The 26,287-nt window shown below is 38.2% G+C and overlaps 1 protein-coding gene and 1 long non-coding RNA gene across 2 annotated transcripts in view; one reads left to right on the top strand and one right to left on the bottom strand.

The window, feature by feature from the left end:
- The window catches only part of ST8SIA4 (ST8 alpha-N-acetyl-neuraminide alpha-2,8-sialyltransferase 4), a 97,628-nt gene extending 96,636 nt beyond the window's left edge, over nt 1–992 (bottom strand). The window contains 3 exon segments of the mRNA XM_040447753.1: nt 534–724; nt 726–812; nt 814–992. Coding sequence (XP_040303687.1) covers nt 534–724; nt 726–812; nt 814–933 — 398 coding nt within the window. The 5' untranslated portion in view covers nt 934–992.
- Nucleotides 1–26,287, top strand: part of LOC121012518 (uncharacterized) — a 120,399-nt gene that overhangs the window by 1,609 nt on the left and 92,503 nt on the right. The window contains exons 2-3 of the long non-coding RNA XR_005782156.1: nt 9,793–9,905; nt 11,855–11,983. This is a non-coding gene — a long non-coding RNA (uncharacterized LOC121012518). The remainder of the gene's footprint in view (nt 1–9,792; nt 9,906–11,854; nt 11,984–26,287) is intronic.

Genomic DNA, 26,287 nt, shown 5'->3' with positions numbered 1-26,287 from the left:
TCTAATTCAAACGATACACAGATCTACCCAACGAAAAGAAGAGTAAAGAATCAGTGTGTCTCCTGCTTTCTGGGCTTTAACTTCAGTCTTTGAGGAAGCCAGGCTCTCTCCAGTATCTCCTTAGAGTGATGGGCAGAAAAAGAAGGACAGCCACATGGGAAATAAAGACACCTCTCCTGAGTTCTGCCCAGGGATTGAAAGGACAAAGGCACACGTTCTTTGTTGACACTTCTGCAGTGACTTCTCCTTGGGCGTGCGAGCCCCGGCGCGAACACAACTGCCACCATCACCACACAGGGTAAGTTGAACTCCTACTGAGAGCACGCCGGGGAAAAGCACACACACCTCAACAACAGCCTTTGTTATTTAATTCATGAGACTAAACGCACAAAAGCTCATTATGAACACACACACTCTCCCAACCCTCACTCTCCCGTCTATATTCACGTTTCATTTATGGCTTGACTTTATTATTATTATTATTATTATTATTATTATTATTATTATATCCTGAAATGAAGCTTTGCATTTACCCGATGAGTTGCGTCTCCTGGTGCTCCTCAGTTCTTGCTATTTCTTTTGTCTTATAAAAGATCAGGAGCAGACTTATCGTGCAGATCGTCCACCTCTTCCTAATGGAGCGCATCTTGGGTGCCCGGGAAAGTCCTGGTTGCCCCAGCTCCCTCACCTTCTCTTGGGATAAAGGCTCCGTTTTGGGGAGATACAGTCGCCGGGGGAAATCTGTAAAATTCGAAGAGAGTGTGGAGCCGGGATCTCAGGAGCGGGTCGCAAGGGTCCTCCGCGGCCGAGCTCCCGCTGGTCCTTGAGCGCTGCCCAGCGCTCTGCCGCCTGGTTCGCGCCAGCCCTGCCCCGGTCGCTCCGCGCCTCCTCCCTGGGGCTCAGGTTTCTTCTCAGATGAGACACCTTGTGCATCGGAGGTGGCGGCCGCTTCTGCAGCTGGGTTCGGGGGCGTCACTGGCCCTTCCCTTTTCCTAGCAGGGAAATGATGAGCAAAACCAGCCAATCACCAGACTGAGGGGGCGGAGGCTGCGGTTGCCTCGCGTTGCTGTCGGCGGCTTGGAGAGTAACGTCGCCGGCGCTGCCTGCACAGTGCCGGGAGAGGAAGCTCACAAGCTCACAGCCGTGTACGCGCGCACATACACACACACACACACACACACACACACACACACACACACACACCCGCGCACGCAAGCAACAGCAAGTCACACAACCCGGGGAGAACGCAGCGTGCCAGAAGGAAGTCGGGTCGCCCTCCTGGGAAACCTACGTATCAGCTCCCTGGACGAGCGCAGAGATAGTCTGTCCTTATCAGCGGGGAGAGGACACCTCAGCCGGGGACAGATTAGAGACGCATCTTGCTTGAGAGATGCTTCGTCCTGAGCAGGGCGGGGGGGAGTGGGTTGCAAGGGGGTAGCTTCATCCAAGAGCCTTTCCTAAACATACACACGCGGACACACACACGCGAACGCGCATACACACGCCCTCCCGAGAAGAGTGAATCGAGGAAGGGAGGGGGAAGGAGGAGGAGGACGTTTAGTATTCGGTGCACAGCTCGATCTGGAAAGTACCCATACACACATGAACCAATTAGCCGATCGCCCACTCAGGGTGGGTGGTGGATGACCACCCCGATTTAGGATCTTGAAGGAAACAGATGACAGAGGTGTCATTAAGCGCTTTATGGATATTTATGTGACGCTTTTTCACTGCCATTTGGAAACTCCTCACGCAGGAGTCAAGGAAACTCCAATCCGCCTTAAACTTCACTGCGGAGAAACAGAATTTTGCGAAAAAGCAGCCACCAAGGACATCCTTTAAATGCAAGTACACCCAGACATAGGAGAAAGAAGGGGGAAAAGTAGGAGGATAGGAAGACAGGAAAGAAGGAAGGGCACGTTCTTCCTCAAAAATTTCAGTGATGTGTGTTTAGCCTCTGATTTACACTCTCTCCTCCCTCCTATTGTTTTCCTTACTTCTGTTGTATTGTGTGGAAGGGGCACTTTGGAGTCCTAGTTAACCGCGAGTCTGAGTACTTCCTTCACTGTTCTTTGGCCTCGCCCTCACCAAGAGAGAGAAGCTTGCTGGTCTAGTTATATCCATGCCTTGGTTTGGTTTTGCCTCATGGCTAGTGGGATGGATGGGTCGGGAGGCACCCCTAGTGTGAGATCTTGCCCGGAAGCCAGGATTTACCCCATCTGTAAGAAAAGGTTCCAAGTTCTCCGCTTTCTCCTCTCCCCACCCCACGGCCTCTCTCAATTGAATCACTTGTTCCTTAGGGTTGTGCAGTGGCTCCAGCTGCCTTCCACTCTTGGCCCCTGGGGCTTATACCTCCCCCAGCCCGGAAATGGTGAGGCCCACCACCAGTCCTTGGGGGGAGCTGAGCAAGAAGGGGAGTTCTGAGTTACTAGTCCCCTAGCAGCTTAAAATAACAACTATAGCAGCCAGCACCTTTGCTTAAAATTCTGAGGTACCTGCCAATGTTTGCCATTCTTCGCCTAAGGTTTAAGAAGTTAAGAGCCTCTCGGTTCTCAAGCCTCTTATTCGCAGCAGAGTGAACTAAGGGGTTGGGTCTAAAATGCTCAAAGGAGCAAGTAATTATGAGTCTTTATTGACACTACAAGTGGCCCGCCGGGAGCCTTTGGAGTTTATTGATGTCTAGGCAAATCCCGCTAGCATCTCTATCACACTGACTTCTCAACTAGCAGAAACTGCAAGAATAAAACAGCTTCTTATTTAAGTTAAAAGGGAATTGGGGCAGAGAGGGAGTGGGCAGTGCATGGTTAGGATTCTATAGGTTAAATTAATTAAATTCTTTAGGTTAACATTTGGTTTCTAAACAGTAAACAAATATGTTTTGGACTCAAAACTCTTGCTGATGGGAATGGAGTAATATGCATCACTTAATAAAATTTGTCCAACATATTTTGGATCAATTAATATGGTCCAGGAAATCTGTGAGGACGTGGGGACACAGTTGAATAGAATATAGCATCTAAGGAGGGAGGGAATTCATTCACTCAGAGGAGGTCAGATTGTAAAAGAATTAAGTTGCCATGTGGCACCATGGACTAATGCCAGCATTTTAAGTATCTCCTATCTGGGTAAGCTGCAGGGGAGCAGCAGATGGAGTGGTTGGGAGTGGATGGAGTTGTTGGGAGCAAGGAAAGTGAGCTTCCTGGAAGAGGGCACACATAAAGTGGGGTTTGCACATCTACCAGGGCAAGCCAGGCAGAGGGAGGATACAACACTGCAAACAAAGCAAGATTTTGTGCACTTCAGAGAATAAAATGCCAGTACTTTGGGGAACTTTGAAGTAGTTCAGTACTGTTAGAACACGGAGTGGGAAAGGAGAATAGTGACATAAGGTTTTAGTGTGATCGTAATATTCTATAGCTTCATATTATCACACTGTCTTCTCTAATAGGGAAGTTGCAACAAGAATATCTTCAAGAGGAAAGTGGGTTTAATTTATGTGTTATGCCTCAAGTTAAATTAGGGGAAACTGTTCGTTTGGCCCAAACAAAACAAAGTAAACCCACCAAGAGTGAAACAAAAGAACACAAAGAACTAGTTACTGGAACACATAAGAAAATGTAAACATTGAGAGGAGGAAAAAAAAAGAACTCTCCAGTTGTATAATGCTGCTATTTCTGTATTCATTAAGCATAACACCTTTTATATTGAGGTGAACACTTCTGAATGACTGATAATAGTTTTAGTGACACTCAAGAGATTCCTCTTTCCCATAGTTGAACAATTTTGGTTTTAGAGTGTAATTTAGTGTCATTTGTTTAATATGATTAGATTTATGAAATATACATCCATAACAATTTACCAGGTTAAAAAAAAAAAAACACATAGGCCAACACTTAGGCCAAACTGAGGATAGTCTGATTCTTCTCAATATGCTATTAGGTACAAGAACCATAAACATAAATATTGAGTAAGAAGTCTTATCCACATAAGAGTCTTTTGGACTCAACTCCTTCCATTAGCATGCCCCATTTGATGATCCTGAGACATTAAAGATGTTTCTAAATTTCCCTTCTATCTTTGGACTGTAAGTTCTTCAATGAAGAGAACACATTTGTCTTTATTCAGCACAATTCTGCAATTACACAGCACCTGATGAATAAATAATGCAAGTAATGGCAGCTGGTTTTAAAATGCTACTTTATCCTTTAACTTAATGTGAATCATGTTTTAATTGCTGGCTGTGCCCTCTGCTTTAGCTGGAAAGAAATGGGTAAATACATGCAGTATCATAGTATAATAGCCTATGGCATGCTTCAATCAGATATTTTTTAGAGTAGTTTTAGGTTTACAACACTGTTGACCAGAAAGTACAGAGACTTCTCATATGCCCTCCCCTCCAAATATGCACAACTTCCTCCACTATTAACGTCCCACACCAGAGCAGTACATTGGTTAAAATCAATGAAACTACACTGACATCATTGTCATCCAGACTCCGTAGTTTACATTAGAGTTCACTCTTGGTCTTGTACGTTCCATGGGCTTTTACCGATGTATTATGTATAATGACCTGTATCCACCATTATAGTATCATACAGTTTTCACTGCCCTAAAGATCCTCTGTGCCCTGGCTATTCATGCCTGCTCCCCCAGCCCCAGGCAACCACTGATTTTTACTGTGTACATAGTTTTGCCTTTTCTACAAGTCATATAGTTGGAATTATACAGAAAGCCCTTTCATATTGGTTTCATTCACTTAATGATATTCTTTAAAGATTCCTTCATATTTTTTTCATGGCTTGAAAGGTTTTTTTTTTTGTTTTTGTTTTTGTTTTTGTTTTTTAACAGTAAAATTCCACTGTTTGGGTATATCACAGTTTATTTACTTAAATACCTGCTGGAGGACATGTCGGTTGTTTCCAAGTTTGTGAAATCATGAATAAAGTTGCTATAAACATCCATGTGCAGTTTGAGTAAATACCAAAGAGTACAGTTGCTGATAAGATAGATGGTAAGACTATGGTTCACTTTATAAGAAACTTGTTCTTAGTGCTGAATTGTCTTCCAAGTGGCTGTACTATCTTCCATCCCACCAGCAAGGAATGAGAGTTTGTGTTTTTGTGTTGCTCAACATCTTCGCCAGCATTTAGTATTTTCAGGTTTTTTGTTTGTCTGTTTTTTTTTTTGGATTTGGGGCATCCTAATAGGTATATAGTGGTATCTCATTATTGTTTTTTGTTTTTTTTTTTTTTATTTTTTTTTTTTTTTTTTTTTGGATTTGGGGCATCCTAATAGGTATATAGTGGTATCTCATTATTGTTTTAATTTGTATTTTCTTGATGAGGTATGATGTGAAACATCTTTTCATATGTCCATTTTCCATCTGTATATATTCTTTGGTGAGATGTCTGTTCAGATCTTTTGTCCATTTTAAAATTGGGTTGTTCTTACTGCTTAATTTAAAAGTTCTTTGTATTTTTTGGATAACTGTCCTTTATCACATATTTTTTTGCAAATATTTTCTTCCACTTCATGGCTTGTTTCTCATTATCTCAACAGTGTCTTTCATAGAGAGGAAATTTTAAATTTTGATTAAGTCCATTTTATCGATGATTTCCTACATTGATCTAAAAAGTCTTCATCAGACTCAAGGTCATCTAGATTTTTTCATGTTTTATCCTCTGGAATTTTATAGTTTACCATTTTATTTTAGGCCTGTTAACTTCTGAGTCAAGTTTTGTGAAGAGTGTAGGGTATATGTCTAGATTTTTTTTTTTTTTTTTTTTTGCATGTGGATGTCTAGTTGTTTCAGCACTCTTTGCTGAAAAGACCATCTTTTCTGCACTGTGGTATCTTTGCTCCTTTCTCAAAGATCAGTTGACTATACTTGCATGTGTCTATTTCTGAGCACTCTATCTGTTGCACTGATCTATTAGTCTATACTTTCACCAGTTTCACATTGTCTTGATTATTGTAGCTATATAATAAGTTTTGAAGTCTCAAAATGTCAATCCTCTGTCTTTGTTGTCCTCTAATACTGTGAGTCTTTTCTCTCTCCAAATAAATTTTAGAATCACTCTGTCAGTATCCTCAAACTAATTTGCCAAGATTTTGATTGGAATTGGATCGAATCTGGAGAGCAAGTTGGGAAGAATTGACATCTTGACAATATTGAGTCTTCCTTTCTGTGAACATGGATTATCTCTTCATTTATTTACTTCTTCCTTGGTTCATTTCTTTTTTCACTCTTTGATTCAGAATTTGACATATTTCTGAATGTTTGTTTTTTTCATCTCAAATTCCAATTATTTCTTGCTATTAGAACCCATGACATTTTAATAATGGCAATATTGGTGGATTAGTCAATAATCTCCAGAGAAACAGAACCAATAACACGTGTGTCTATACTGGGAGAAAGAGATTATTTTAAGGAATTGATCATGTGATGGTGGAGGCTGGCAATTCCCAAATCTATAGAGTAAGCTGGTAGTCTTGAGACTTGGGAAGAGGGAAGAGTTGATGCTGCAGCTAAAGTTTGAAGACATGTGAAGGCAGACATCCCTTTTGCTTGGGGAAACTCAGTCTGTTTTTTCTTAAAGCCTTCAGTTTATTGGATGAAGACCACCCATATTATGGAGGATAATCTGCTTTACTTATACTGATTTAAATGTTGCTAAAAAACAAACAAATAAACAAACAAACAAAAACACCTTCATTCATGGTAACATAAAAGATCTAGACCAGTTTTTGACCAAAAAACGAGTACCATGGGTACCATGGCCTAATCAAGTTGGTACATAAAATCGTCACAGATGGGCTGGTTGAAGTTCTTGTTAATGATCTTAAAATACACTAAGAATTGTTCATATAAAGCCTTTTACTTATAAATCAATGATCAGGAAAAGCAAGAAGCGTATTAATGAGAAAAGTCAGCTTTTCACCACTAGACAGCCCAATCTCTTTTATTTGGGGGGGGGGAATGATATCTAGTTTAAAGAATTATTCTAAATTAATTTATTTTGCCTATGTAAATATCCATAAAAGCTACACAGATTTTTTTTGTATATGTATATTCATCAGCCTTCTGTTACTTTTGTTTTCATCCTTAATAATCAAATATAATAAGCTTACAACAGAAGGGTGACCTTGACTTTAAATGCAAGATACAATTTTGAATCTAGTATAATTTCTGGAACAGGATAAATCCCATCATAACCATTCTCAGTTCTTCCCCATTATCTAACCCATGGTACTTTATTATCCTTTGCATTTAGTACTTGATCTCTATTTAAATGTGAATGTCCTTAGAAGATACAATTCTTAAGTACTATTAGTCAAATATTCTTTAATTTATAATATTCATTTGCAATGTTTTGTAAAACATCTTTTAACTGCTACTAGTCAAATATACCCCAGTTTGGAATGGGTATTTCACTTGCTCACAACCAACATTTTAATTGTTTATAGACTCTTAACCCCTTTAGTTCTATAATACTAGCTCTTGCTACTTTTTTGTATTGCACAGACCCATGAAATGTCAAAATAAACAGACACACTATCCTACACATGTTTTGGGGAATCTTTGTTGATCTACATGATACCATGGCAATATTTTTTTGTGTGTTCTCCCAGTGGTGAGGGGAGGAACTGAATGGTAAGAAGAGAGTAACTATCAGGCTAAATACTACCCCAAACTGCTTTTCCATTGAATAGTGATCACTTACTAGATAATTTTCTATGTTGCTATTTAGAGAGTTTGTTGTTTAAGGTTATAATTTCTTTAATTTTTGTGAACTTTATAAATGCCTCTCTTGTATCTGATTTAGATAGAATTTCTTCCTCCTGTCTTATCTTTCTTTTCTTATATTTCCCAGTGCAATTACCCACTTAGTTCTTCTTGAATGCAACTCACCTTCCTTTTATATAATTTTAAATTCACCATAATAAAAGCAAAGGAGAAAAAGCAGTATAAATTGTTTAAGGTTGAAAAATTATTAGTATATGTGTATATATACACATACACACACATACATACACATCTCTGTAATTGCTTTTATAGTTATAATAGTATACAATGAGTATCTCTGGAAAATATTGTTTCAGTGTACATAATTATAACATGGAACAGTCCTATGTAAATTGAAATTTGTGAAGCAGTCATTTTAAATGATTCATTAATGTTTATTATTTGAAGATTCTAACGAAAAATACTATTGAGGTCATTGTTAACTGATAAACTGGTAAGCATTATTAACTGGTAAAGCCCACAGAAGACGTTTGTTTTCTTGCAAAATGGATTAAAATTAAACACACACAAGGGCTCCTGGGTGGCTCAGTTGGTTAAGCATCTGACTCTTGGTCTTGGCTCAGATCATCATCTCACGGTTTGTGGGTTTGAGCCCTGTGTCGGGCTCTGTGCTGTCAGAGTAGAGCCTGCTTGGGATTCTCTCTCTCTCCCTCTTTCTTTGGCCCTTCCCAGCTTTTACTTTCTCTCTCTTTCTCAAAATAAATAAATAAACTTAATTTTTTTTTAAATAAAATACACATACACACAGCGAGTCACCAATATTTTAAATTTTTTTTCAAAAATACCATAAAACCTGTTAATACCAAACTCACCTACTCTGGTACTAACAATTAAGTAGAGTTAGGTAGTTTCATCTCTCCCTTTAATTTATTTTATTCCAGATTTTTTTATTCATTTATCTACTTGGTCCCTACATATATTTGAATTTGTAATACTTCAAGTAAATAATTCTGTTAAAGGATACACATTTTATGATTTACCTGTTTAATGGATTGAAATATTGATAATTTTGATAAACAAAGCCTTTATGAGCTAAAATTTTGATTGCTGAGTCTACGGATGCCTGCCTACTCTGTCAGCAGGAAAAAGTTGTTCTGGGAGAATGAATCAATACATATTTATTGGAGGGAGCCTGTGGGAATAAAGAAATAATAATGAGTCTAATTCACATCTGACCTGTACCTCATTTTACACCTCTTGTATGACCTGAATGCAAAACTACCTTTGACTGCATGTGTTAGATGGAGATATGAAGAAAGTAGATTGGATTCATTCACTTATAATTTTTTTTGACAGAGAAGTGAACTTATAGGGAATTCTCAGGGGTGAATGGATTATTATACATTTTTTTAAATAACATTTCTGGTGTGTAGAATTCCTTTCGGGACTAACCTAGAACCCATGAAGATTTTGAATGTGTGTCCTTGGTATTATAGACACTTGTCATATGTCTGTTGAGGTGAGCAGAGGTGTTTGGGAAGTTGGTGATTCTTATCCATGGATGTTGAAATCCCTCTGAAGATGAATTTACCCATAGGAAGCCTCAGAACTAGCCTTATATCATGGGTTCTCTGATGACAAATGGTAGCTCACATGTAAAAACACACTTCAAATGAGTAAATTCAACTACTCACTTAATTTCATGGTACACTTATTCCCAACCTATAGGTAAGGGGTTAAAGAGGGAACCAGAAGCTCACAGGAGACTTTGAAAGCCATTTATTACTATTATCATCTTACTTTACATATTAAAAAAAACAGTTAATGTGTTATGAAGTGATTTGTATAGGGTATTGATTTGTAGAGGAAAAAAACCTTTTCTTCCCTTCTAGGTTCTTTGACTGGTCTAATAATTAAAGACCTATGATAGATTAATGGGAGAAAAACAAATTTAATTATATATATATATATATATATATATATATATTCATAAATATATGAGGCTAAAAGAAATTACTAAAGCTGGAACCTTTTATACCTTTTAGGCAATGAAAAAATAAATTTGCGATGAATTGGCAACACAAAGAATTTTGAGCTTGGAATATTCCTTGCTGTCCCTAACTCTGATGATAAAGTTGCCTTCTAACTCCTGATACAGGTAGGGGACCTTTTGTTTCTTGCTTTCAGCTGAACAAAGGAGCTTAGAGTGTCCTTCTTATACCCGCTGTTTTTTAAATAACTTTAATTTAAAATAATATGTCAAAGTAGTATATTTTGGGGTGGGATATTTTGCTTCTGTCATACTCATTTACTCATTAGACAAAAAATATTCCTTGAGTACATACTATTTGCCAGACATTATACTTGGCACTGAAGATACAGCAGAATACAGCACAAACTCCTCCTCCTTTTGAGAAGTTTAATTTCTACATGCAGAAAGATATGACAAAAGGAAAGAAAAAGAAAAAAAATGAGGTAATTGCATATTGTGATTAGTGCTGTGAAGGAGCAACAAGGTGATATAACAGGGTAATAAAGGAACTGTTCTTTGAACAAGATGGTCAGAGAAGGGCTCTCTGAGGAGGTGACATTTGAAGTGAGACTTGTGGAATAAGAGGGAGCTATGAACTGGGTAAGAGCATTGTAGGCTGAGAGAATAGCAAGTACAAAGGGCAAGAAGTAGTGAATGGCTAGGCAGAAATGTCAGAAAATAAAGAATACAATGGAAGCCATTATATCATGCATAATAAACTAAGCAAAATGGAAGATACTGTATAATAAGGTATTTGTTGAAAGCAAATTTCTGAATTATTTATACCAAAGTCTGGGAAAGCAAACTTATTTAGAACATGTAATATTACTTTTAGGTAGTGCTGCTTGTCTATTTAAGGCTTGACCTCATGAATTTAAACAGAGACTTCTCAGTGTGGTTACAATGACTATTTTCAGCTGAGTTGAGTTATACAGGCTTTAGACAACAGAAATATATACTTGAATTCAACCAGGGCTGAGGTTTTGCGAACAAGTACGGCAGAAGGAGAGAAAATAAGACTTGTAATTACTGTACTTAAAAACTAATGAAAATAATGATGAACTAAGATGATAATCTAATATGGAAAAAAGGGAAGGGAAAACATAAGAGGACAGATGCATTAAGATAAAGTCTACAACCCTGTGGGATGAAATTTCAATACAATATACTAAATTTAAGGGGCTGCCAGACAAAGTAAGCTGGAAAGGTGATAGGTAGTACTAAGAGAGTGAGTTACTTACAACTTGGATTTGGGGGAAAATATGTTAATGATGGTGCAGGATGCAAAATTATTACGGGAATGGGAGACTAATGGGAGATTGAATTGAAGTGAAACCAAATTTTGCTAGAGATGAGAAAAACAAGAAGTGCAGAAAGTCTAAGGTTTTAGATAAATTGTCTGTGTGACTATTGGAAGTCACTAAGAATAATAGGAGTTAAGTGTGGATTACACAAATTGAGCAGGCCATTAATTAATGACAGTGAATAGGTGGTCTGTAGATGACAACAGGAGGCGATGAAGATAACACTGATGACATAAATGGAGAGATTGTTTGTATATGTAAAGGGGAACCAAAAGGGATAGTTTTCCTTTACTGACAGTGACTTACCTGACATGCCAAAGAAAAATAGACTTCTCTTGTGAGTGCTTGCTGGAGAAGGAGTGATCTCTCCTCAAAGGCTCAAAAGTGATCATGAAGTGATGAGAAGACTAGCTAGTTACTTAATCTTAAATTGTTATAACCAAAAGGCAAAGAAATAATATTTTTTTAGTAACTCTAGATCTCAGATACCTTCTTATTTAAGATTTTTTTCTTATTTTATATCAATGTGAATTTCAAGTAACCTTAATCTTATTTTTATTTTTGTTTAAACAGTATATTTTTCACTCTTACTTGACACAACCTCTAAAATAGCTTCAAATTAGCAATTCAAGTTTGCTGTTACAGTATTTCATTTTGATTATCTCCTAATCCAGTATATGAATTTTACTAGTTAGCTTTATTAATAACAAGTGACCCTCCCCAAATCACAGTGGTTTACTATAACACACACTTATTTCTTTTTCATAATAGATGTCAGTGGCTGTGGTCAACTTCTATGGCTCTGCTACATGTCTTCTCATTCCAGATTCCAGCCTCAAAAAGTGTGCCTTATTTGGGACATCCAAAAAAGAAGAACTCTTGATGCCTCCTAAAGTCTCTGTATGTTATGTTCCCTCACATTCCTTTGGCTAAAGCTTGTACTGTAGGCAAGCCCCAAATCAATGAGCTAGTACCATGGCATATCCTCAGGAGGTCTCTGTGTGCCCCATGTTCATAAATTAGGCAAGGTAAGGCCCTTACCAGGAAAAAAAAAAAGCAAGAATTTAGCACCTAAAATAAATCCTACCACTGGAATGTAGCACTGAGATCTTAACACAAGATAAAACGTTATAATAGATCCGTTAGGAAAATAATCATTAGGAGATAAATCTGTACTGGGCAGATTGACATGTTATCTGCCACGGATAGAAATCCAAATGCTGACAGTCTGCAGGGTCCAAAGGGAGAGGAGATTTAAAGAAAGAATAAATGTCAAGAATCTTTCTGTAAAAATCATAGAAAATAAAAACAGGTGAAGCAATGGGAATAGTACTGTTAGAAAAGTTAACTAGTCCATATTCCTAAAACCCTCACATAATAGCAATTCTATGGTAAAACTTTCATGATCCAGTGTCTGACCACCAAATTTACTGACTCAAATATATGATGATGTTCCATGTGTCAAAGGGCAGGCTCACATTATTAATAGGTAATAGCTTATTTTATTCATCTCAGCCTAGGAATGGTTTTGCCAATGAACTAAATGTATTTGAAGCCTGATGGCCAAAGCTCTCTTTCCATAGGACTGTGATTGGGTAGGAGCTGCCAAACTTATAGCTCAGGTTTCTTTTCTGTACTGTTTCTGGTTTACTCTTTACCCTTTATGATTGGCATATTTATTCTTTAGTATTATTAATCCATAGTCAGGTTACATTTATGTCTTCGTGGCTATGTAGCTATCGGGTCTTCTTCATATAACAACTGTGTCTCTGCTCTTTAATTTTAAAAATTCTCTCAGGAGGCAACCATTACTAACTCCACTCTAAAAATTTAGAGGGTGTACTCCACTATAATTCCAGAGAACAAACATGACACACACATATTCCTGAATCTCAATCTTGGAGACAGTTTTCCCTTAATTATATCACCTCAATAAGTTAATAATGTTTACATTTGAAAGGCAGATGTAAAAACTCTGAAATATCAAGCCAACAACCCAAAATATCTGATCAGGGGAGAAAGAAGTAAACAAAGGAACAATTAGCTGAATAGAGGTGTTCACAAAAGCATAACAATGAGTTTACTCTTTCTCATTGTCTAATGTGGACTGTGGGGAGAGTCATTTTAATTTTATTGATATAATTTACATTCATTGAAATGTACTCTTCTTAAGGGGGCAATTTGATGAGTATGGTAAAATCCATAAGTTATGACTGGCACTCTGGTCCAAGCATAGATCATTCCCATCAGCTCAGAAACGCCTTCTGTACTTTTTTACTTTCTCTGCCTACCATATGCAATGATTCTTTATCATTTATCTCACTGTAGATGAGTTTATCCTATTCTTAAGCTCCATGGAATGGTTATATAAAACCATTAGTAGCTTCTCTTTCATGACTTCGTTTTGAGAGTTTTCAATATTTTGTTTATTGATAATTTGCATTATCATATACCTTTTCTTCCTTTTTTTTAATATGAAATTTATTGTCAAATTGGTTTCCATACAATACCCAGTGCTTATCCCAACAGGTGTCCTCCTCAATGCCCATCACCCACATTCCCCTCCCTCCTACCCTCCATCAAACCTGAATTTGTTCTCAATTTTTAAGAGTCTCTTATGGTTCGCCTCCTTCCCTCTCTGTAACTTTCTTTTTCCCCTTCCCCTCCTCCATGGTCTTCTGTTAAGTTTCTCAGGATCCACATAAGAGTGAAAACATATGGTATCTGTCTTTTTTGTATGACTTATTTCACTTAGCATAACACTCTCCAACTCCATCCACGTTGCTACAAAAGGCCATATTTCATTCTTTCTCATTGCCAAGTAGTATTCCATTGTATATGTAAACTACAACTTCTTTATCCATTCATCAATTGATGGACATTTAGGCTCTTTCCATAATTCAGCTATTGTTGAGAGTGCTGCTATAAACATTGGGGTACAAATGCCCCTATGCATCAGCACTCTTGTATCCTTTGTGTAAATTCTACCCTTTTTCTTCTTTTGCTTTCAACTTATCTTTGCCTTTATATTTAAGGAGAAATTATAGATAGCCTATAATTAAGCCTTGATATTTTTTAAATCAAATTTTATAATTTTTCATTTCATTTAGAGTTTTTAGTCTAATTTTTTAAAAGTCTGTTTAATTTTAACCAATTTTGAATACACTTTGGTTTAGGTATATTAATTTGATATTACTTTTCTACTTGATTAATTATTGTGTTTCTTTTCTTTCTTTCCTGTCTTTCCCACCCTCTTTTAGATTATTCCAACATTTTTACCATTTCATTTTATTTATATATTTAGACATATTTCTATTTATTACTTTCATAGAATGGTTGCTATGCATGTTAGAATGTTCATTTTTTGAAGTACAGTTTGCATACAATATTAAACTAGTCTCAGGTATACAACATAATGATTTGACAATTCTATACATTACTCAGTGCTCACCCTGATAAGTATAGTCACATTATTATAATATTATAGAGTATATTTCCTATATTGTACTTTTTATCTCCATGAAGAGGATTAAGAGTTAGAAATGTTCATTCATAAAGCATATTATGACAGTTCATTAAAATGTAAGAAAATTATAAGTATATACTTCTATTTATTACCACTGTGCTTTTGTCATATAGTGTCCCTTTGAATATATAATAAACCACACAATACACTGTTATTGTTTTTGCTTCAATTGGTAGACATTTAAAAATTTTAAGATAGTACAAACTGAAAATATTTGTTTATATTTATCCATATGTTTACCATCCTCTTTATTTAGTATTTTATGCAAATATGAATTTCCATGTGGCTTTGTTTTTCTTCTACCTACACACTTCCATTAATATCCTCTGTAATTCAGGTCTGCTGGGAACATGTTCTTTTCACCCAACTTTTGGAAGGACACTTTTGCTTGATATAGAACACCTATGGGATAATATTTATTGTTCTTGTTCCAGCACTTTACAGATGTTATTTCATTGTATTTATTTCCCTCTCTCTCTATCTTTTTAATGAGAAGGCAGCTGTGATTCCTATATTTGTTCCTACATAAGTATGTGTCTTTTAATCTTTCTCCAGCCTTTTGTTTCTTATCTTTAATTTCCAGCTGCCTGATTATTATGTATGTAGGAGTTGTTTAACAAGCTTTCTGGATCATAGGCTGACGTTTTTCACATAGTTTAGCAAAGTTTGGGCCATCATTCTTCAACTGAACTCTTTTTCTGACCCATTTTCTTCTTTCCTCTCCTCTGAAACACTAATGACATGTATCATATCAATTGCTATTTTAACACTGGCCACCGAGCCTGTTTTATATTTTTCTCCCAACTTTTTTTTCCTCTTTATTCTTTAGGTTTGATCATTTCTATTGGACTGTGTTCAAATTCACTAACATTTTCTCATGCTATATCTAACCTCCCACTAAGCTTGCTCATTAAATTTTTCATTTCAGATATTTGTTTGTATATTTGTGTTTCCATTTGGTTCACTTTTATAGATTTTCATAGCAGTTCTCAGAGTCCCCATCTGCTCCTTCATCATGTCCAATTTTCTCTGTAATACCTTTGTCATATTTGCTTTAACTGTTTTAAATTCTTTTTGATAATTTCTGTATCTGGCTTATACTGGGCTGTGTTTCTATGTGCCCTTTTTGCTTAACTGTGGGGTTACATGTTTTGCATGTCTTCTTTCTTTTTATTGTAGAGCAGCTAGTGGGGATAGATAATTTATTATAGGAAGCCTTGGATGTGTTATAACTCCAAAATCTCTCACCCTCACATGACCTCTGGTATCTCCGTTAGGTCTTATCCTGCAGCAGTTAATTACCTTCTGTTGGGTCTTTTTAAGACCCCCTGAGTACATGCACAGTTCTGTCCTCATGCTGAAATGTGTGGGAAACCACATGTAGAATTCTGGGGCTACTGCTTTGCATATTTCTACCTCTTCTGTTACTTGTCCTGAAATTCCAGCTGATTTGCAGGTCTAGAACACAAGTATCTTCTCTGCAGTTCAGCAAACTCTGTTCTGTTTTGCTTTTAAATTCCTGCATTTCAATCCAGAACATGGAATACATTCAGAACTTAGTGAGAACATGAGACTAGCCCTAAGCATTTCCCATCTATAAGAGATCACATAGTGTTAGTTCATTTCATCTAAGAAGCAGAAGACAAGGCAGGGTTAGACTTGCAAGATATACTGGAGGAAGGAATACAAGCAAGCAGCCAGAGGAGGCAGGGAGAACCATCAAATTCGTGCAATGTTACACCTCTGAAGGAAGGCGGAAAGGGAAAAGGGCCGAATAAGAAATGAAATCTCAGCCTTTAGTACAACTATGAGGGTTTCAGTCAAGTGTATGGAGAATCCTTGAGACAAAATTTCCCATTAGAGGGCATGAATATTTCTGCCCTAATTAGTAATTAGTTGGTAGTAGCCCGTAGGAAGTGTGGCCTTGGCAGGAATGGGGTTGTAAATTCACAGTGTATTATCTGGGGTCTTCTATCATTTATGCTTTCTGAAGCAGGATGTGTCAGCAGTACATTTTCATGGCTCTTGTCACTACCTATCCCCACCTACTCTCTGCTCCAGATTCGCTTCTCTACACATGTTGGAGAAGCGCTTCTTGTAGGATTCTCAAGGGCCTCTCTTTCTGAGAGGAATCTTAGAAGGCAGTAGTTAATTAAAAAATATATAGCCCCTGTCACTGCAGATGGTCACAGGGCTATATCTTAATACTCATTGTCTCTCTCTCCTTCTCTACCCCTCAGCTATCATCTTTGAAGGTCTTAGTAGCTTACTTAGTGGTTTGACCCAAACTTTCATTCATGAGTGCTCTGACTCCATGGTAATCATAATATTCCTGGGATAGGGTTGCTGCATGTGTCTCTTCACACTTACATTAGAGGGATGGAGTAACAGGAAGTATCCAAGTATGTCACATGAATTCCACATTTAATCCTCCTGCCTCTAACATGTATACCATCACACCTGCAAAGGTGTTCTCACCCACTGGAACATCTTTCCAGGTCACCACTAGTGAAATTACTAGGAGTTGGGCCACACTTTGCACTAATGTCCTACCTTCCTTTCAAGATTGCATCTTCTTTGCCTACTGGGTAGCAAGTGAGCCAGTCCCAAATCTTGGATTAATCCTGGTACCATTTGTATTATTTCACATTGCCTGAAAGGTAACCATTTCCGTAACTCTCTAGGAGTACCCATGACAGCCACTCCAATTTTGTCACTCATTATAACAATTGCACCCAATTTGCTTCTGATGGTTAGATGCTGCCTTTGACCTCTATATTTTCTAGATTCTATCATCCCTCTTACCTTCTGAGAACACAGTTCTATAATAGCACTTATTATTATAAATGCTATGAGCCCTACCAACAGAAGACAGTTGCCATTGATTGTCTCAAGGATGATGGTGTTTCTTTTACTAGTGTGTTACTATTGTTTTTATAATTGGGGTGTATTCCAGGTTTTACCTTAGAATGCAGTTCTAAGTTGTCTAGCCTTACATAGTATATCCAGTAGCTTGGTCACTTTTGTGAATTTTTTAAATTCCTTTTTTTCATGTCTGCCATGGCAGTTTTGGCTTTTCTACTTTACTTATTATTGGCTATCATTTTCTCTAAGCTTCCAAGAATCATCTTGACAGTGTATTAGTACTGTTTTCTGAGGTCTTTGTCAAAGTCTCAAATCCTTTATAATGGGATAGTTCTTCCTTATCAATTAAACTAACAATTCCTTATCCAATTTCATGTTCTACCTTTTTTGATGTAGGACTCTCAGGATGTAGTACCAAACATATTTTCCCAACTCCTTCAAGTGTATATTGGCTAGGTCCTGCAGAACCCACTAGAAGTTTATTGGGAAGTGACCTCAGGTTCCTTTGGGGTCTATAGTCCCTTATCTCCCTTAGCATGCCTCACACTTTCCCAGTTTAGAGGCTAAATGAGGAGCTACAGCCAGGTGCTGAGGGGTATTCATGATGTCCCATGAGGCAGTGATCACTGCATCATTTTCAAGCAGTGAAGGCATAGCAGCCCTTTTTAGAAATGCCAGAGGATTCAAGGGATCTGGAGCTATTGTTTATGAATTCAGCAACCCAGATGTTCCCAACTCAAACCTACAGGGTCTCACTCTTTTCAACCAAGAATCTATCACTGGCACATCCTTTGTTGGAAAAACTGACAGTTCAACCTTCTCTGGAAGGCTCTCTGATGTATTATAATTAATTCCTGGGCCAAATTCTCAGGGTTTTTTTCCTGCCTCCAGTTGCATGAGATAAGAGTATCTTTAGTAAGCTGCCATAGGGGCCCTCTGAATTTCACACTTCACCTCCAATTGGTGATTCATCACCCACAGTCTTCTATTGGTCTTCTCTGATGCATCAAAATCACTCAGTAGGAGATATCTGATGTAATTTCCTTCTAATACTTCCCTCAGCTACTCAAAATCCTGTGATACTGCATTTGTGAGTACATTCATTTGCACCAGCATACCAAACCAGTTTACCACAGGTGTTTTAACAAATGCACTGGTATAATTGAAGAGCTCCACCTACTGCCAGTTATGAAGTCCTCCTTGCCAATTTGTTTGCATAGTATTCAGCTTCATGGTCCCATATTAAAACTATATACTTAGACTATGACTGACACTAATTGTCTTAAGTCAGGATTTATGGAAAACAGACTCAGATGGAGATTTCCATGTGGGAAGTGTTTTGGTCTGTACCTTCAATATCAGCATTTTGTAGGAGTAAAGGCACTAGAATCGGACAAAGAAAGAAACAGAACTTCAAAGCAGTTACATGGATGAATTTATATGGTGTCCTGGGAAGCAGGGGAGTTAGGATGCCCCTTAGCAGTGGCTTTGCCTTTCTATGAAGCAGCCATGACTATATACTCCTGTTTTGACAATGGGTAGATTTCTACTTTGGGATGGGATATGACCTAAGTATAGATACTTTCTTCAGCTAAAGGGAATTTCTAGAGAGAGTCAGCTACTGGCATTCTCAAAATGTGGAAGAATTGGTGTCTCAATCCTTTTTTTTTCTTAATCTATATGCTTTTATTCTTTTTTATAATTTTAAAGTTTTTTTTTTAATTTTTTAAAATTATGTATTTATTTTTAAATTTACACTCAAGTTAGTGCATATAGTGCAACAATGATTTCAGGAATAGATTCCTTAATGCCCCTTACTCATTTAGCCTATCCCCCCTCCCAAAACCTCTCCAGCAACCCTCTCTTTGTTCTACATATTTAAGAGTCTCTTATGTTTTGCTCCCCCCATTTTTATATTATTTTTGCTTCCCTCCCCTTATGTTCATCTGTTTTGTATCTTAAAGTCCTCATATGAGTGCTGTCATATGATATTTGTCTTTCTCTGACTGACTAATTTTGCTTAGCATAATACCCTCTAGTTTCATCCATGTAGTTGCAAATGGCAAGATTTCATTCTTTTTGATTGCCGAGTAATATTCAATTGTGTGTGTGTGTGTGTGTGTGTGTGTGTGCGCGCGCGCGTGTGTGTGTGTACACCACATCTGCTTATTCCATTCACCCATCAGTGGACATTTGGGCTCTTTCCTTACTTTGGCTATTGTTGATAGTGTTGCTAGAAACATTAGGGTGCATGTGCCCCTTCGAAACAGCATACCTGTTTCCCTTGGATAAATACCTAGTAGTACAATTGCTCAGTCGTAGGGTAGTTCTATTTCGATTTTTTAAGGAAACTCCATACTGTTTTCCAGAGTGGCTGCACCAGTTTGCATTCCCACCAGCAGTGCAAAAGAGATCCTCTTTCTCTGCATCCTTGCCTACCTCTGTTGTTGCCTGAGTTGTTAATGCTAGCCATTCTGACAGGTGTGTGGTGGGATCTCATTGTGGTTTTGATTTGTATTTCCCTGATGATGAGTGATGTTGAGCATTTTTTCATGTGTCGGTTGGCCATCTGGATGTCTTCTTTGGGGAGAAGTGTCTATTCATGTCTTTTGCCTATTTCTTCACTGGATTATTGATTTTTTGGGTGTTGAGTTTGATAAGTTCTTTATAGATTTTGGATACTAACCCTTTATCTGATATGTTGCTTGCAAATATCTTCTGCCATTCTGTCAGTTGCCTTTTAGTTTTGTGATTGTTTCCTTTGCGGTGTGGAAGATTTTTATTTTGATGAGGTCCCAATAGTTCATTTTTGTTTTTGTTTCCCTTGCCCCTGGAGAGGTGTTAAGTAAGAAGTTGCTGCGGCCAAGATGAAAAAGTTTTTGCTTGCTTTCTCCTCAAGGATTTTGATGGCTTCCTGTCTTACATTTAGGTCTTTCATCCATTTTGAGGTTTTTTTTTTTTTTGTATATGGTGTAAGAAAGTGGTCCAGGTTCATTTTTCTGCATGTCACTGTCCAGTTTTCCCAGCACCACTTGCTGAGGAGAATGCCTTTATTCCATTGTTTATTCTTTCCTGCTTCGTCAAAGATTAGTTGGCCATACGTTTGTGGGTCGATTTCTGGGTTCTGTATTCTGTTCCATTGATCTCAGTGTCCGCTTTTGTGCCAGTACTTTACTGTCTTGATGATTACAGCTTTGTAAAACAACTTGAAGTCTGGGATTGTCATGCCTCCAGCTTTGGTTTTCTTTTTCAAGATTGCTTTGGCTATTTGGTGTCTTTTCTGGTTCCATACAAATTTTAGGATTGTTTGTTCTAGCTCTGTGAAGTATTGTGTTATTTTGATAAGGATTGCATTGAATATGTAGATTGCTTTGGGTAGTATTGACATTTTAACAATATTTTTCCTTCCAATCCAGGAGCATGGAATATTTTTCCATATTTTTGTGTCTTCTTCAATTTCTTTCATAACCTTTCTATAGTTTTCAGTGTTTAGATTTTCCACCTCTTTGGTTAGGTTTATTCCTAGGCATTTTATGGTTTTTCATGTAATTGTAAATGGGATCAATTTCTTGATTTCTCTTTCTGTTTCTTCATTATTGATGTATAGGAATGTAACCAATTTCTCTGCATTGATCATATATTTTGCAACGTTGCTGAATTCATTGATCAGTTTTAGCAGTGTTTTGGTGGAATCTTTTGGGTTTTCCATATAGAGTATCATGTCATCTGCAAAGAGTGAAAGTTTCACCTCCTCCTGGCCAATATAGATGCCTTTTATTTCTTTCTGCTGTCTTATTATGGAGGCTAAGACTTCCTTTACTGCGTTAAATAACAGTAGTGAGAGTGGACATCCCTGTCGTGTTCCTGACCTTAGGGGGAAAGCTCTCAGTTTTTCCCCATTGAGGATGATATTAGTGTTGGGTCACTCGTATATGGCTTTTATGATCTTGAGGTATGCTCCTTCTGTCCCTACTTTCTTGAGGGTTTTTATCAAGAAAGGATGCTGTATTTTGTCAAATGATTTCTCTGCATTAATTGAGAGGATCATATGGTTCTTGTCCTTTCTTTTATTGATGTGATGAATCATGTTAATTGTTTTGCGGATATTGAACCAGCCCTGCATCCCAGGTATAAATCCCACTTGGTTATGGTGAATAATTTTTTTAATGTATTGCTGGATCCAGTTGGCTAATATCTTGTTGAGGATTTTTGCATCCATGTTCATCAGGGAAATTGGTCTATAGTTCTCCTTTTTAGTGGGTCTTTGTCTGGTTTTGGAATCAAGGTAATGTGGGCTTCATAGAAAGAGTTTGGAAGTTTTCCTTCCATTTCTATTTTTTTGGAAAAGCTTCAAGAGAATAGATGTTAACTCTTCTTTAAATGTTTGGTAGAATCCCCTGGAAAGCCATCTGGCCCTGGACTCTTGTTTTTTTGGGACATTTTTTATTTCTAAGTCAATTTCTTTACTGGTTATGGGTCTGTTCAATTTTCTATTTCTTCCTGTTTCAGTTTTGGTAGTTTATATGTCTGTAGGAATTTGTCCATTTCTTCCAGATTGCCCATTTTATTGATGGATAATTACTCATAATATTCTCTTACTGTTTTATTTCTGCTGTATTGGTTGTGATCTCTCCTCTTTCGTTCTTGATTTTATTTATTTTAGTCCTTTCCTTTTTCTTTTTGATAAAACTTGCTATGAGTTTATCAATTTTGTTATTTCTTTCAAAGAACCAGCTTCTGGTTTCATTGATCTGTTCTACTGTTTTTGTTTTTTGTTTTTTGTTTTTTTTTTTTTTTTGGTTTTGATAGCATTTCTTTCTGCTCTAATCTTTATTATTTCCTGTCTTCTGCTGGTTTCGGGTTTTATTTGCTGTTCTTTTACCAGCTCTTTAAGGCGTATGGTTAGGTTGTGTACCTGAGACATTTCTTCCTTCTTTAGGAAGGCCTGGATTGCTATATACTTTCGTCTTAGGGCCGTCTTTGCTGCATCCCAGAGGTTTTGGGCTGTGGTGTTTTATTTTCATTGGCTTTCATGTACTTTTCAATTTCCTCTTTAACTTCTTGGTTCGCCCATTCATTATTTAGTAGGATGGTCTTTAGTCTCCAAGTATTTGTTACCTTTCCAAATTTTTTCTTGTGGTTGATTTTAAGTTTCATAGCATTGTGGTCTGAAAATATGCACAGTATGATCTTGATCTTTTTGTACTTGTTGAAGGCTGATTTTGTGTCCCAGTATGTGATCTATTCTGAAGAACATCCCATGTGCACTAGAGAAGAATGTGTATTCTGCTGGCTTAGGATGAAATGTCTGAGTGTATCCATTAAGTTTATCTGGTCCAGTGTGTCATTCAAAGCCATTGTTTCCTTGTTGATTTTCTGTTTAAATGATCTGTCCATTGTTGTATGTGGGGTGTTGTAGTCCCCTACTGTTATGGTATTATTATCAATGAGTTTCTTTATGTTTGTGATTAATTGATTTATATATTTGGGCACTCCATATTTGGAGCATGAATGTTTACAATTGTTAGGTCTTCTTGGTGGATAGACACTTTAATTATGATATAATGCCCTTATTCATCTCTTGTTAGAGTTTTTTTTTTTAATTTTAAAGTCTAGATTGTCTTATATAAGTATGGCTACTCTGGCTTTCTTTTGTTGACCATTAGCAAGATAGATGTTTCTCCAACCCCTTACTTTCAATCTGAATTTTTTTTTTAGGTCTAAAGTGGGTCTCTTGTAAACAGCATATAGAGGGATCTTGTTTTCTTATCCATTCTGTTACCCTATGTCTTTTAATTTGGGCATTTATTCCAGTGATGTTCAGAATGAGTACTAAAAGATATGAATTTATTGCCATTATGTCACCTGGAGAGTTGGAGTTTCTGATGTTCTCTGGTCCTTTCTAGTCTTTGCTGCTTGGTCTTTTTTTTTTTCTTTGTGTTTTCTCCCCTCAGAGAGTCCCCCTTAGAATTTCTTGAACTCTTTTAATTTTTGTTTGTCTGGGGAAACTTTTAATCTCTCCTTCTAGTTTGAATGACAGCCTTGCTGCATAAAGAATTCCTGGCTGCGTATTTTTCTGATTCAGTGCATTGAATATATCCTATTGATGGTTGGTTGTTGTTGAATCTAATGGGAGTCCGCTGTGCTTCCTGGATTGTGGTGTCTGTGTCTTTCCCCAGGTTTGGAAAGTTTTCCAATATGATTTGCTCACATAACACTTCTACCCCTTTTTCTCTCTCTTCATCTTCTGGGACCCCTATGATTCTAATGTTGTTCCTTTTTAATGAGTCACTGATTTCTCTAATTCTTAAATCATGCTCTTTTGCGTAAGTCTCCCTCTATTTTTTCTGCTTCATTATTCTCCATAATTTTGTCCGCTATATCACTGATTCACTGCTCTGCCTCATCCATCTTTGTACCCGTGGCATCCATTCAAGATTGCAGCTCAGTATAGCCTTTTTTATTCCCCCCTGACTAGTTTTTACTTATTTTATCTCCACAGAAAGGAATTCTAATCTATATTCAACTCCAGCTAGTATTCTCTTTATCATGATTCTAAATTCTGGTTCAGACATCTTGCTTGTATCTTTGTTGACTAAGCCCTGACTGTCATTTATTCCTGTTTTTTCTTTTGGGGTGCATTCCTTTTTTCGTCATTTTGAAGGAAGAAAAGAATTAATAAGGTAAAAAATTTAAAATTAAAAACTTAAAAGCAGAACTGAGAGGGATGATGGCGGCGTAGGAGGACGCTGGGCTCACCGCACGTCCTGCTGATCACTTAGATTCCACCTACACCTGCCTAAATAACCCAGAAAACCACCAGAGGATTAGCAGAACGGAGTCGCCGGAGCCAAGCGCAGACGAGAGGCCCACAGAAGAGGGTAGGAAGGGCAGTGAGGCGGTGCGCGCTCCACGGACTGGCGGGAGGGAGCCGGGGCAGAGGGGCGGCTCGCCGGCCAAGCAGAGCCCCCGAGTCTGGCTTGCAAAAAGCGGAGGGGTCTGACGGACTGTGTTCCGACAGCAAGCGCGACTTAGCGTCTGAGAGGTCATAAGTTAACAGCTCTGCTCAGAAAGCGGGAAGGCTGGAGGACAAAGGGAAGGAGAGCCGCTGAGCCCCCTGACAACAGAGCTCAGTTTGGTGGGGAACAAAGGCGCTCGCCAGCTCCATCTCCCCCGCCCATCACCCAGCCAAAATCCCAAAGAGAACCAGTCCTGCCAGGGAACTTGCTCGCTCCACGCAAACCCCAACTCTGCGCTTCTGCGGAGCCAAACCTCCGGCAGCAGATCTGACTCCCTCCTGCTGCCACAGGGCCCCTCCTGAAGTGGATCACCTAAGGAGAAGCAAGCTAAGCCTGCCCCTCCTGCCCCTGTGCACCTTGCCTACCCACCCCAGCTAAGACGCCAGATCCCCAGCATCACAAGCCTGGCAGTGTGCAAGTAGCCTAGACAGGCCACCCCACCCCACAGTGAATCCCGCCCCTAGGAGAGGGGAAGAGAAGGCACACACTAGTCTGGCTGTGGCCCCCGCGGTGGGCTGGGGGCAGACATCAGGTCTGACTGCGGCTCCGCCCACCAACTCCAGTTATACACCACAGCACAGGGAAGTGCCCTGCAGGTCCTCACCACGCCAGGGACTATCCAAAAACCAAGCGGAAGAATTCCCCTCAGAAGAATCTCCAGGAAATAACAACAGCTAATGAGCTGATCAAAAAGGATTTAAATAATATAACAGAAAATGAATTTAGAATAATAGTCATAAAATTAATCGCTGGGCTTGAAAACAGTATAGCTGACAGCAGAGAACCTCTTGCTACAGAGATCAAGGGACTAAGGAACAGTCACGAGGAGCTGAAAAAAGCTTTAAACGAAATGCATAACAAAATGGAAACCACCACGGCTCGGATTGAAGAGGCAGAGGAGAGAATAGGTGAACTAGAAGATAAAGTTATGGAAAAAGAGGAAGCTGAGAAAAAGAGAGATAAAAAAATCCAGGAGTATGAGGGGAAAATTAGAGAACTAAGTGATACACTAAAAAGAAATAATATACGCATAATTGGTATCCCAGAGGAGGAAGAGAGAGGGAAAGGTGCTGAAGGGGTACTTGAAGAAATAATAGCTGAGAACTTCCCTGAAGTGGGGAAGGAAAAAGGCATTGAAATCCAAGAGGCACAGAGAACTCCATTCAGACGGAACTTGAATCGATCTTCTGCACGACATATCATAGTGAAACTGGCAAAATACAAGGATAAAGAGAAAATTCTGAAAGCAGCAAGGGGTAAACGTGCCCTCACATATAAAGGGAGACCTATAAGACTCGTGACTGATCTCTCTTTTGAAACTTGGCAGGCCAGAAAGAGTTGGCACGAGATTTTCAGTGTGCTAGACAGAAAAAATATGCCACCGAGAATCCTTTATCCAGCAAGCCTGTCATTTAGAATAGAAGGAGAGATAAAGGTCTTCCCAAACAAACAAAAACTGAAGGAATTTGTCACCACTAAACCAGCCCTCCAAGAGATCCTAAGGGGGACCCTGTGAGACAAAGTACCAGAGACATCACTACAAGCATAAAACATACAGACATCACAATGACTCTAAACCCGTATCTTTCTATAATAACACTGAATGTAAATGGATTAAATGTGCCAACCAAAAGACATAGGGTATCAGAATGGATAAAAAAACAAGACCCATCTATTTGCTGTCTACAAGAGACTCATTTTAGACCTGAGGACACCTTTAGATTGAGAGTGAGGGGATGGAGAACTATTTATCATGCTACTGGAAGCCAAAAGAAAGCTGGAGTAGCCATACTT

This window comes from Herpailurus yagouaroundi, unplaced genomic scaffold (assembly GCF_014898765.1).
Source record: "Herpailurus yagouaroundi ecotype Mexico unplaced genomic scaffold, PumYag 29, whole genome shotgun sequence".
Taxonomy (NCBI): Eukaryota; Metazoa; Chordata; class Mammalia; order Carnivora; family Felidae; genus Herpailurus; species Herpailurus yagouaroundi.
This window is presented reverse-complemented; position numbering and strand designations above follow the sequence as displayed.